This window comes from Mustela erminea, chromosome 9 (assembly GCF_009829155.1).
Source record: "Mustela erminea isolate mMusErm1 chromosome 9, mMusErm1.Pri, whole genome shotgun sequence".
NCBI lineage: Eukaryota > Metazoa > Chordata > Mammalia > Carnivora > Mustelidae > Mustela > Mustela erminea.
This window is the reverse complement of record NC_045622.1, coordinates 107,440,696-107,452,241: the sequence shown is the minus strand read 5'-3', so window position 1 is coordinate 107,452,241 and position 11,546 is coordinate 107,440,696. Positions and strand designations below refer to the sequence as shown.

Here is an 11,546-nt window from a genome sequence, read left to right as displayed (position 1 = left end):
CTGTGGTGGGCGTGGACTCCACAGGGCTGCGCCAGACCCGAGCCTCCTGGGAGGGGCTACACTGAGCCCAGCACCGGGGTGTGAAATAGAATTTATTGTGGCTCTGATTATGTACACGTGAGATGTGCCTGGCCAGATTGGCCGGGCTGCATGGTTTGTACAATAAATACATCCGCGGGGCCCGCTCTCCGCGGCTACAAGCGCCCGCACCTGCAGTTCAGTCCAGCTTCCGGGTGCCCAGCTTCATGGGGCCCTTGGCTGCCTTCTTCTCGGCGCGTTTGGCCTCCATCTCCCGCCTACGCTCCTCACGCTTCTTCCGGGCCAGCTCGGCCTTCCCTTGCCCTGGGAGCAGGAGGAGGTGGGCTGAGGGCTTCAGGAGCACAGGTGGCTCAGCTGCCCAGCCTGCACCTGCCCCAAAGTCAATAGCCCTAGTCCACCAGCTGTCCCAGGGTAAGCACTTACGGCTCTCTGTCTCCAGACCCTCCCAGTTGTCATCGCCCCACGAATCAGGTCTCAGCTGAAACAAAAGCATGGCGGGAGTGGGCATGGACTCCCAGCTGAGGTCGACCCCAGTCTGTACCCTCCCCCAGATGGGTGCCACGTACCTGCGCACCAGTCTCCCGTCGTGCCGACAGGGCAGCAAAGGGATCGCCTTTGTCGCTGGGCTCCGGGCCACCCCAGTTATATTCACTGGCCAGCCGTGTGCCCTCAGGGGGCGGCTCTGGGGGACTTGGGTCCTGCCAGCCCTGCTCCCACGAGCCTTCCGCGTCCCAGCTGCTCCAGTCTGACTCGGGGGATTTGACATCCAGGCTGCTGGTCTGCAGAAGGTGGGGAGGTCGTGCCCGATGGGGTGGGGGAGCTGGCCCCAGCCCCCACAGAAACACCCGTGTCCCACTCTGTTTACCTGCCCAGCACGGCTAGCCTGGCCCCCAGCACTCCAGTCTTCCTGCTGGACCAACACCGCTTCGGCCTCCTGCTGCAGTGTGGGAAGGAGAGGACGGCCGTCGACACGCCAGCCCGCACCCGAAGGGCCAGGAAGCCTGCTAGCCCCTTCCCAGCCATGGGCTCTACCCTTTCTTCTTTTGCATTCCATCTCATTTCCTCCTCAAGCCTTGTTTCCCATCCAGAGTACACGTGCCATCACTCTGAGGCTGGGGAGTAAGGTGGAGCTGGTCCACACCCCTCCCCACAGCCCCAGGCCAGACGCTGCTGGCAGCAGGTGGAGAAATCGGGCCCAGAGGCCTGCCCCATTCCCTTCAGCGTAGCCTCACTCCATCCTCAGCAACCCCCTCTCCATGGGCCTGGGAATGGCCGCTCCTCACTGACCAGTGGAGCCAGTGGGCAAAGGACGGGGACCAGAAGAGAGTGAGGAAGACCAAGGGGCTGCCCCCCAAACCGCCCACCTGGACTCCCATTCCCAGCCCTGCTCCCCAGAGCCCTTGGAGCTGAATGGGTGCCCGCTGCCATCTCTTACCCACCAGAGCTACTCCAGGACGCCGCCTCACCAGGGACGCCAGCCAAGGCCACCCAGGCTCCTTGAAGGCAGGCTTGGAGTCGCCTAGGGAGACCCCCGCGCCCCACTCACCTCCAAGCTGCCCCAGTCTTCATCGTCCCATCTGTCGGCAGCACTGCTGTCCTCTGCCGTGTCTGTGCCCTCCTCTTGCGTCTCCCAGGCGCCTGGGGTTGCGGGTGTGGCAGGGACGAGGGTGGGGGCCGGGGCAGGAAGTCCTGAGGAGCAGAGGCTCACTGAGCTCCCATACACTGGGAGCCAGGAAGGTCTCAAAACAGGGAGAGGTCGGTGGGGGGTGGGGGGAGGTGTAGGGAGGGAAGGCTCATGAGGGGACTAGACTCTGCCCTGTCCCTGCATCCCCACCGCCATGCCAGGGGAAGCCAGACACAATAGCTCCTGGGTGCCGGCACCCCCGAGCCCTCTGAATCACCGACACGGCCACTCTGGGACACTCACCTTCAGGCGTGGGTCTCTGGGGGACGTTGGTCTCAGCCGGGGCGGCTGCTGGGTGTGCACGGATCAGCTTGGAGGTGAGCGAGGAAACCCCTGTCACAGCCCAGCCTGCCCAGCTGGCTGCCGCCCCTCCCATGCCGGGGCTGGATGCTGCGTGGACATCCTTCTCTGGGCAGTGACAGAAGGCAGAGACAGGGACAGTCACCCCAGGCTCTCTATGGGGAAGGTGACAGGAAGGCAGGAACTAACACGGAGCAACTTGTAGTGGCCCCCCTTCTCCAGGCCTGTGCTCTCCCATGGGCGGGATGGGGGCGGTGGGGAGCTGTGGTGTCAGGTCTGCTCCCTGCGGTTCTAGCTTCCAGATACTCCAGTGAGGGGCAAGGGGGCCATGAAAGGTGACAGTTAGGGGCGCCTGGGTGGCTCAGTGGGTTAAAGCCTCTGCCTTCGGCTCAGGTCATGATTCCAGGGTCCTGGGATCGAGCCCCGCATCAGGCTGTCCGCTCCGCAGAGAGCCTGCTTCCTCCTCTCTCTCTCTCTCTCTCTCTCTCTCTGCCTGCCTTTCTGCCTACTTGTGATCTCTGTCTGTCAAATAAATAAATAAAATCTTTAAAAAAAAAAAAAAAAAAGAAAGGTGACAGTTAAAGATGTGGTGGGAGGGAAAGAGAACATGAGTGTGGGCCACTCACCCACTTCAGCCAGCTGGGTGGGGTCCTCGGACACAGACTCCAGTTTGGACAGGAAGCTTCGAATGGCCTTGAAGGCCTGTGGGGGAGGAAGGGGCAGAGCTGGGGCCTCCAGGGTTCCTGCGACCCTACGGGGCCAGCCAGGGCCCAGCTAACCCCCGGAGCCCCAGCTCGAGCCCAGGCCCAGCTGTGCCTCACCTGGTCTCGCACAGATTTCTCGGGATCCACAGTGAGGCCGCAGAGCACAGGCAGGATCTTGTGGGCACAGTCGTTCATCGAGTAGAGGTTGTGGGTGGCCGCAAAGCCCAGGACGCCCGCCACCCGGGAAGGTGCGAATGGGTCCTTAGTGGCCCGGCTGAAGGCAGAGGTGAGGACCCTGTGCCTGGTCTGGGGCGGGCCGGGGGAGAACACTCCTGAGTGCAGGGTCCATACTGGGACCCAGGACTGCCAGACCTACTTCCCAGAGCAGAGCCATCCACGGATGCTCCCGCCCCCAAGTCAGAAAAATGTGAGCTAATCACCGACAAATGGGGAGACTTTTTACTGAAAACCCAATCTTGGCTTCTCCTCTCAGATCGGTGGGTTCCTGCTGCCTCAGGACAGCGGGGGCTGGAGCAGTAGCTGCCTTGGGGCTAGGGCCTGCGCCTCTCTCCCGACCTGTGCACTGACATCATTCATTCACTCACTCATTCATTCCTGCTATGTGTCTGCATTTGCAAACCCTGGCTGAGGGGCTGCCCATGGCCTCGGGGCCAAGCAAGCCGGAGTTCGGTTCCCAGATCCAGCACCATCGGCTCACCGATGCTAGGGCTGGGAGCATGACCGCACAAGGAGGCCTGGCCCTGGAGGACGCTGGGCCCCAAGGCAGTGACAGAAGCCCCAGGCGGCCGGCTGGGCACTCACACTGGCACTGAGGTAGGAGCCGATCTTGCCCAGGCAGACGGTGGTGTTGCAGCGAATGGGGCCCTGCTCGTCCTTGGCCTGCAGCCGCGCGAAGTGCTTCATCAGCTCCACGTTGAGGTTGGCCTCATTCAGCTTCGGGGCCAAGAGCAGCATGGACTGCGGGGGTCAGGGCGGGGTGGAAATTGGGGGTCACAGCCAGCAAAGCACCACGGGGAGGAGTGGCCTCCTGGGAGGGTGTGGAGGCCGACAGGGACACTGGGCTCCGACAGGACCGGCCGAGGCCCTCCCAAACCTGTCTCCCCAGCAGGTCCTGGCCCCTACCCGGAATGCTGAGCAACGGGACACTTCTCTGTCCCCTTCACCCCACAACCTCCGAGGTTTGCTCACGCTCCTGTCTCCCGTGTTTCTCCTTCTGCTCTCTCTTGCGTGCGCTCGACTCAGATGTCCACAGAAACACCCCCACCACACTCTACTAACTGGCTGGAGGGGCGATCACCAGGGACCTCTGTGTTGCTAAGTCCAACGGCCAATTCTCCATCAAACCAAACCCGACCCCTCAGCGCTGTGACATCCCCAAGCTCTCCCTCCTGGAGACTTCCATCTCTGGTCCTCCAGGCCCCTAGCCTCTCCTGGTTCTCCTCAGACCTCACTGGCCGCTCCTTCTCGGTCTCCTGTGGCCGAGATCTCACTGTTCAGAGCCCCAGGGCGGCTCCCCAGGCCCTAGGTGACCCTAGGTGACCCTAGGTGTCCTTACCCCTTCGTGGCTTTGAATGCCCTGAGTAGTGGACAATGCCCAGGTGCGCACCTCCGGCCCCGGCTTCTTCCTTAAACTATACACATGTATAACCAGCGGCCGAACAGACACCTGCACCTGCCTAACAGACGTGGCCAAGAGCAGACCGACCTCTTCCCGCAAAACTGCTGCTCCCAGTCTTCTCGGTAAATGGCAACTTAACCTTCCAGCTGCCCAGGCCGGAAACCTCGGAGCCATACTTGGCTTCACAGCCACCCACGGGCACATCCCGTCTGCCCGCCCTCTTTGGAACGTGGCCCCTTCTGTCCACCCGCTACTGCCTTTCAGATCTGAGCCCCCATGACCTCTCAGACGCCACCTCTCTGCCCCTTCAGCCACGATAACCCTCCTGCTGCTACTCCTCCATTCCAGGCATGTGCTGGCCTCCAGATCTCTGGGCACAGTCCCTCTGCACAGAGCACGTTTCCTCGCCATCTCCCCGCAGCCCGACCCTTGCCTCCTTTCCTTTAGTGACAGCTCCCTAGCAAAGGCTTCCCTGACTGCTGTTCTCAAAACTGCAAACCCTTCTCTTCACACTCTGTGACTTTCCAACACAGTTTTTCTTTTTTTTTTTTAAGACTTTATTTATTTCAGAAAGAGAGTAGTCATGCGTGCACTTGAGCAGGGGGAAGAACAGAGGGAGAGGGAGAAGCAGACGCCATGCTGAGCGCAGAGACCCGCTCAGGGCTCGATCCCAGGACCCTGAGATCATGACCTGAGCTGAGATCAGGAGTCAGTCAACCTACTGAGCCACCCAGGCTCCCCCTAACATATCTTTTCTAATTCTGTTTCCTGTCTGGCAAGCCCACTCTCCATCACCTCAAAAAGCAGCTCCATGAGACAGACCCTGCATCCAAGCACGGGCCACAAGGTTGGGCACTGAGAGAGCCTCAGCCAGTGTCTACTGCACGGAGGATATAGGCCATGCCCGTGCTGCCCTCCCACCAGCTATTGAGCTGCACCCGGGGCCTGGGCCTATATGCAGGATGGTGCCTGCCCCTCCCCTAACCTTCTCAGACGCACAGGCCCAAACCAAGACCTCTGTCCTCGTGTGAGCCCCCTCCGAGCCTCGGAAAACCAGGGCACACCTACCTTGACTGTCTGCTCTCGGATGGCAGGGTTGGTGTCCAAGAAGCCGTGTACGACGTGGGGAAAGATCTGCGTGTTGACTGTTGGCTCATCCAGGTACTGAATAAACTGTTCCATCTGTGGCCCGGTGTTGGCGGGGGGGTTGGTGAGAGCATAGTCAGCCCCTCCTTGCCTGACCACAGTCACCGGCCCATTTTGTGGCTTGGTTATTTCCCCTACACAGGCACTGACCAGCCAGGTGAGTCTCCTGAGCCCTCTACCTCACAGCTGGCCTTTCTCTGGCCTTAGGTCCACATGCAGTGATGAGAGGCTAGGACGGTGCTGGGAAGAACCAAGGACTGGGAGCGGGAGGGTCCGGCCTGTGGCCCTGCACCACATCCCTTCTTAGAGCCTCCACTGCCTCTTCTTTAAAAGGGATTATCGCCCCCATCCGGAAAGTGGCTCAGGGAGGGCTGGCCATGATCCCAGAGATCATGTCTGATGCTCCCAGCTGCCTTGGGGTTGGCAGGAGAGACACTATCCCCACTCTAAACGGCTCTGGTGACCAAGTGAAGAGATTGGGTTGCCAGGGGAAGGCCTGCAGTCTGGGAGGGCTGTGCCTTCTCAATGCTGCGGATGAGGCCCATGATGGTCTCAATTTCCTAAGAGCCTAGGATTACCAGCCCTAGTGTGTGTTTGGAGAAGTTTCCAGGGTGCCACCTCCTGCCACCGGCCTGGGACTGGAGGTGAGGCAGGGGGTCTCCCCAGTAGCCAAGGTGGGGTCCGGGTTGGGTAGAGGGGGACAGGGTCTAACCACAGCCCCGACCTGCTGTAGGAGGCGGATGCGCATGGCCCGGTCAGTGGACGAGAACATCTTGACCACGACAGGGATGATCTTCTGCTGGTACTCCTCCGCGTTGAGAAACTTGCCCACCTTCGGGAAAGAGCAGGAGATGGGGCTCAGCTGCCTCCGTGGAAGTGGGGTGACCTTACTGGGCTCATTCATTTTCCTTGGGCTCCCTGCTTATTTCCCAGGATGGGGATGGGGTGATGTGGGAGGGAGGAGGGCCCTTCTCCAGCAGCCCTTCCGCCTGTCCTCTGCCCGTAACACCTTTTTGGGTCAAGGCAGCCTCTCGGGAGGCCGATGAAAGGTCTGTGCCCCTCCGTACAATCAGGCCCCAGTACACCACATGGACACCCGTGCACACAGAATTCTAACTATAATTCTACCACTTCTGAAGATTGCCAGCCATATGGGATTTGCTTGCTGTCTTCCCCCTTCGTGGAAAAGTGGACAGAGTGGGGAACGGCAGGTGCCCAGGTAAGGGCAGGCTGGGGTGTGGGGAAGGCAGAGAGGATCCACCCGCTAGTTGCCAAAAGAACAGGGTGCCAAGAGGTCAGGAGGGAGGCTACAAAGTGGGGTGGTGAGCCGGCGATCTCCTGGGCCCTGGAAACCAGGTGCACAAGTCAGACCAAGGCTGCTGTCTTGGGGAAACGGAAAAAGGTCTACAGGCTCTGAGTAAGGGGTCTGCGGGAAAAGAATTTAGAGGCACAGGGTTTCCTCCCCCCAAGGACGAGAAGTCCCTGCAGCCTCCCGGATGGCCGATCAGGTGGCCCTGGAGAGCTGAACCGAGGGACTCTCGGCGGTGAGCTCCTCAAGCACGCGGGCGGCTGTGCGTGTGTGTGTGTGTGTGTGAGTGTGTGTATGAATGTGAGTGTGGGTCTGCCCTCACCGGTCCGTCCCTCCCCCAGAGCCCTCTCTTTCACCACTCAGATCCCCCCCCCAGCCAGGGTCTGGGCCCCACCGCCCCCACCCACCTTGAAGAGGGGTGTGAGGACGACCGCTCCTGCGCTGCCGAACTCGAAGGCGGTCAGCAGCTGGGGCAGCACCTTGTGCCGGCAGAAGTCCTCAGGGAACGAGTCTAGGCTCTTGCTCAGCTCTTGGAAGAACTTTTGCTTCTCAGCTGGCTCTTTGATCTGGGGGAACAAGGACAGGTTACAGGTAGGACATCAGCCTAGTCACGCCATTCCTCAGCTACGGGCAAGGACAGGGGGTCGTCCCCCAACCCTGCCTGAAAGACAACTGAAGCGCGTGGCTGCGGGAGCCCAGCGGGGCTGCCTTCAAATCCCAGCTCCCCCTTTCAGTAGCCACGTGACCTTGGGTGAGTGCCTCCATCTGTGAGACGCGCTAACAACTACGCCACCTCACAGAGCTGTCGTGCGCGGGAAACCGTCGGCTCATGGCCTGACACACCATCGTCATTGCCATCACCCGCCGACCTGCTGCTGGGGAAGCAGCCGCTGGGGACAGCAGGCCGTTTGTCGGCCTTGCCTCTCCTCCTCACCATAACCCAAGGTGTGAGGACCATTAACCCCTGCACACAGAGGAGGACACGAAGGCTCAGACAGGGGAGGGGGCTTAGCTCATCGCCCGGGCCCCAGCTGGGCGGGCGTTCCTGGCAAGCTGTGGGGAAGGCAGGGATCAGGTACAGCTGACCCCCAGACCTGGTCCCCCCACTGAAGCCGGACAGACCAGGCTGCCAGCTCAATGATCCCACCAACCTCCCTCTAAGGCCGTCATCCACACAATTCACATTCCCTGAGGACAGACTACAGCCCAGCCAGAGTTATATACTGAAACCTTTATGCAGCTTAAATCATCCCCCCGCAACTTTATGAGACAGGTGCTAACATAATCCGCATTTACTCCACCAAGGAAGCTGATGCCCAGAGAGGGCAAGGAATTGGCCCAAAGCCACACAGCTAAAAAGCAGTCAGGGGAAAGTGTGTCTCAGGGGTCTGGTCCCTCCGTGGTGCTGCCCCAAGGAAGAGGTGCTCACCCCCTCAAGTACAGACAAGGAGGCTGAGGTTCAAGGTCACCAGCCAGGAGTGATGGGGCAGGGAGTATGACATAGTCCAGGCTGCTTCCAAAGTTCCTTTGGTCACTACTGTAACCTCGTTTCCCAAGCTGCTGCCTGGCCCGGAAGAGCTGACCTCTGGCTGGGGATCAGGAGGACCTGGCTGGCGCCGGAGCAACTCAGGTGAGCGCGGGAGGCAGGCTTCGTGCTCTGACAGCACTCATGGGGCACCGGGGCCCAGAGGAAGACTCAACCACACTCCAGGCTGCCTAGCTGGGCTCTCTCCCCTAGTCTGCCAGTGACAGGAAGAGGGGCCTCTAGGCGCTGCCCTCCCACAATCTCATGGGACTGGCCAGAAACAGCCATCGCCTGTGGAGCACATTTTAAGCAGGGCAGCCGGGCCCAGTCAGCCCGTGAGGAGAGGAGAATGTCCCGTAACAAAGTTCCTGCTGCCCCCAAATGGTCCAGGAGGCACAGGGCTCAGTGTTTCCAGCGCTTCTGCCTCAAGACACAGCCCCGGTTCCCCATGCTCGGAAGAGTCCTCAGCCCCTGCTCCATCAAGGTCTGTGCCAGTGTCTGTCACTCCTCCCCAACTCCAGATTCTCAGTCACCTTTCTGTGTGCCCCCCTCACGGCCAGGTCAGAGCAGGTATCCAGGCCGAGCCTTTCTCCTTCATTCCCTACAACAACCTATGGGCCCGCAAAGACTACTATTGCCCCCATTATACAGATATGGAAACTGAGGCTCAAGGAGATTAAGCCAAGAATCCCTTCCTCACACTTTTCCATTTGCTGTTCCCCCTGCCTGAAACATTCCTCCCCAGTCACCATCCCCATGTCTCCCAGTCTTCGGGTCTCAGCTCAGATGTCAGCCCTGAGAGAGGCCTTCCCTGAGCACCCTGACCCACTATTTTCCTTCCTGGTATTTACCCCTGTCCCGGGGAGTACACATTTCCTTTTATGTATTTTTTGTCGCTCTCTACCAGTGAGAGTCCCCTGAAGGAGGGACTGTCATTAGTAACATGTGTCAGACAAGTCACACAGCAAGAGTTGGAGCCAGGATTCAGGCCCAGAGAGCCTGGCTCCATAGTCCCTCCTTGTTTCCCAGGGTCTAATTCCACTTTGTGGAAAGTGGTGGGGGGGGGGGTGCGGGGTGAAGAACACAGGAACAAAGCCCGGGGAGGGGGGCCGGGGGGACTGGGGGGTGCTCACCTGGATCTCTTCCAAGAAGAGGTTGGTCTCCACAAAGCGGTTGTTCATGAAGCCCCCCGGCGCCCGGCAGTTCTGCAGGAAGCGGGCTGGATTGGGACGCACCTTGGGGTTGGCGCCGACTAGCTCGCAGTAATGGGGGACCAGCGATTTGGGGATCTGTAGGAGAAGGGTCAGTGTCAGGGCAGGGCTGGCTGGCCGGCAGACAGGAGCTGGGACTCGGTCAGACACTCACCTTCCCAGGATTGCGCAGGGCAGCCGCCCGAGGTAGGGACCCATTGAAGACTTCCCAGATGAGGCAGCCCAAGCGCCACATGTCAGCCGACCTGAGGCAGGGCAGTGACCAGAGCTGCTCAAGGCCCTGCCACCTGCTAGCACAGGCCTCCTACCTGCCTTGGGCACCAGACCCTCACTGCATGGCAGACGCTGAGCTATGTCCCTCAGCTGACCCTCCCATCAGGAAGGGAGAACCCTGAGAAGCAGGGTGCAGGTTCATTAGTCCCACTGGACAGATAAAGAAAGTGAGGCTCAGGAAAGCAAGTCACACACTTTTCAACCTCAGAACCACCAAAACACACTCAAAGCCTGTGTTTAAACTGCCCTACCTATCCCGGAGGACCCCAGTTCCCTCCCCAGCTGGGCAGCAGGGGACAGGGGGGCGTGCCAGCTAGCTGAGGGGTTCCGAGGCTGCAGGAGCTTCCAGAATAGGGCAGGCTGGGACATGCCATGGCCAGTCACCCACCATTTCTCTCTGACTGCTCTGCCACTGCCATCAGCCAACTCCGGGGGGTCATACTGCTCAAGTTCGGGGACCCCCTTCCGGGGGGGCCCCCCACCATTGCCCTGGGACGAGTACATGTAGTCCAGGCCCCCCAGCTTCCACTCGCCGGCGCGGTCCACGAACACAGCGGCCATGCAGACGTTGTTGTGGATGAGGCTGCAGTCATTGACCAGGAAGCTGAGGGCTTTCTGGGGGCAGAAGGAGCCATCACACCCCCGCAACCCGAGGTCCCCACCCCGCTCTCATCACCATTGCCCCCCACCTCACCACAATCTGGTGTAGCCCCCAGGAGAGCTCCAGCTCCTTCAGGCCACCGGCCTCGGCTCGCTCCTTGAGGTACATTTTCAGTGGGGTCACTGCCTCTGTCACTACATGGAGGCATTTGTCTGTCTGAAGGGGGGACACGGCAGGAGAGGAAGGGGAGATGAGAGGCCCAGGGAGACAGGTGGAGGAGGGGTATCAAATGTGGGGGTGCCCAGGCAGAAGGGGTGGAAACTGAGGGGCAGGAAGACAGAAGACACGACGGGGAGACTGGGAGAAAGCGCGGGGCGGAGATGGGGCAGCCTGGGAGGCAGGTACCTCCAGCCCATCGATGTAGGCCAGAATGTTGGGGTGCCGGAGAGTTTTGAGGCGCTTGAAGGCAGCTTTGGCCACCTGGGTCTGCTCGTCGGCACCGGGCTTCACATCGTACACGAAGATGGACACAGGGCTGCCTGTGGCCTGAGGGGAGGGCAGAGGGACCTGAGGGATGTGGGCCGGGCCCCAGCGACCACTCCAGCTCCGAGAGGGTCGCAGAGCTGCTCAGTGCGGGGAGGAAAGGGTCACCGCCGGCCTCTCCCCAGGTCAGCCCTCGGACACGGAGCCGGGCCCACGTGACCCCGGTTCCGTCCGCCTGTCGTCCCTCGGTCCTTCCGCCCGCCACGTCGGCACTGCCCGGCCCCCTCCCCCGGCCCGTCGCCCCGGAGGCTCCGCAGCCACGTCAGGCGGGGCGCGACGCGGCGGGGCCGGCGGCGCTGACTAGGCGAGGCCGAGGTCGGCCGCGGCCTGTGGAGCGGGGCGGCGCTCACCTTCTTGCGGCCGCGGTGCAGGACCCAGGGCCCGGGCGGGCCGCCCTCGGGAGGGTCCGGGCTGAGCTCGAACGGGAAGTCCCGGACCGGGTCCCGGGCAAAGAACCACATTGTCCCCACCGCCGCCGCAGGCTGGGGACGCCGCTCCTCCGAATCCTCCGGCCGCCGAGCGGGGCGGAGCGGGGCGGGGCGAGGGCGGGGCCTGAGTCGGTGGGCGGGGCA

The 11,546-nt window shown here is 61.3% G+C and overlaps 1 protein-coding gene and 1 long non-coding RNA gene across 4 annotated transcripts; one reads left to right on the top strand and one right to left on the bottom strand.

The window, feature by feature from the left end:
• Positions 1-79: 79 nt before the first annotated feature.
• On the bottom strand, positions 80-11,516 carry SCYL1 (SCY1 like pseudokinase 1). 3 transcript variants are annotated; one of them, XM_032357303.1, is made up of 18 exons: positions 11,325-11,516; positions 10,837-10,977; positions 10,525-10,647; positions 10,219-10,445; positions 9,712-9,802; positions 9,480-9,635; positions 7,229-7,387; positions 6,237-6,344; positions 5,435-5,548; positions 3,550-3,705; positions 2,845-3,033; positions 2,650-2,725; positions 1,967-2,131; positions 1,586-1,728; positions 905-976; positions 606-818; positions 463-517; positions 80-342 (listed from the first exon to the last, which is right to left on the bottom strand). In XM_032357303.1, the coding sequence occupies exons 1-18, from the start codon at positions 11,433-11,435 to the stop codon at positions 218-220; spliced, it is 2,424 nt and encodes an 807-aa protein (XP_032213194.1). In that variant the 5' UTR covers positions 11,436-11,516; the 3' UTR covers positions 80-217. The 3 variants fall into 3 exon arrangements, with proteins under 3 accessions (XP_032213194.1, XP_032213196.1, XP_032213195.1); XM_032357305.1 differs by lacking the exons at positions 10,837-10,977; positions 11,325-11,516 and having other exon boundaries at positions 10,219-10,413; positions 10,525-10,609; XM_032357304.1 differs by lacking the exons at positions 80-342; positions 463-517; positions 606-818; positions 905-976 and adding an exon at positions 1,003-1,151.
• LOC116598474 lies at positions 7,323-9,430 on the top strand. Its single transcript, XR_004289082.1, has 3 exons — positions 7,323-7,412; positions 7,556-7,766; positions 8,379-9,430. It is a non-coding gene; the product is annotated as an uncharacterized LOC116598474 (long non-coding RNA).
• Positions 11,517-11,546: the final 30 nt, after the last annotated feature.

Bases quoted from the DNA above. Each gene is read 5' to 3' on its own strand.
- SCYL1 (XM_032357303.1), bottom strand. From the start codon at position 11,435: ATGTGGTTCTTTGCCCGGGACCCGGTCCGGGACTTCCCGTTCGAGCTC. The intron at 2,726-2,844 runs GTGAGGCACAGC...CCTCCCCCACAG, and splicing joins AGAAATCTGTGCGAGACCAG to GCCTTCAAGGCCATTCGAAG. The intron at 343-462 runs GTAAGTGCTTAC...TCCTGCTCCCAG, and splicing joins GGGTCTGGAGACAGAGAGCC to GGCAAGGGAAGGCCGAGCTG.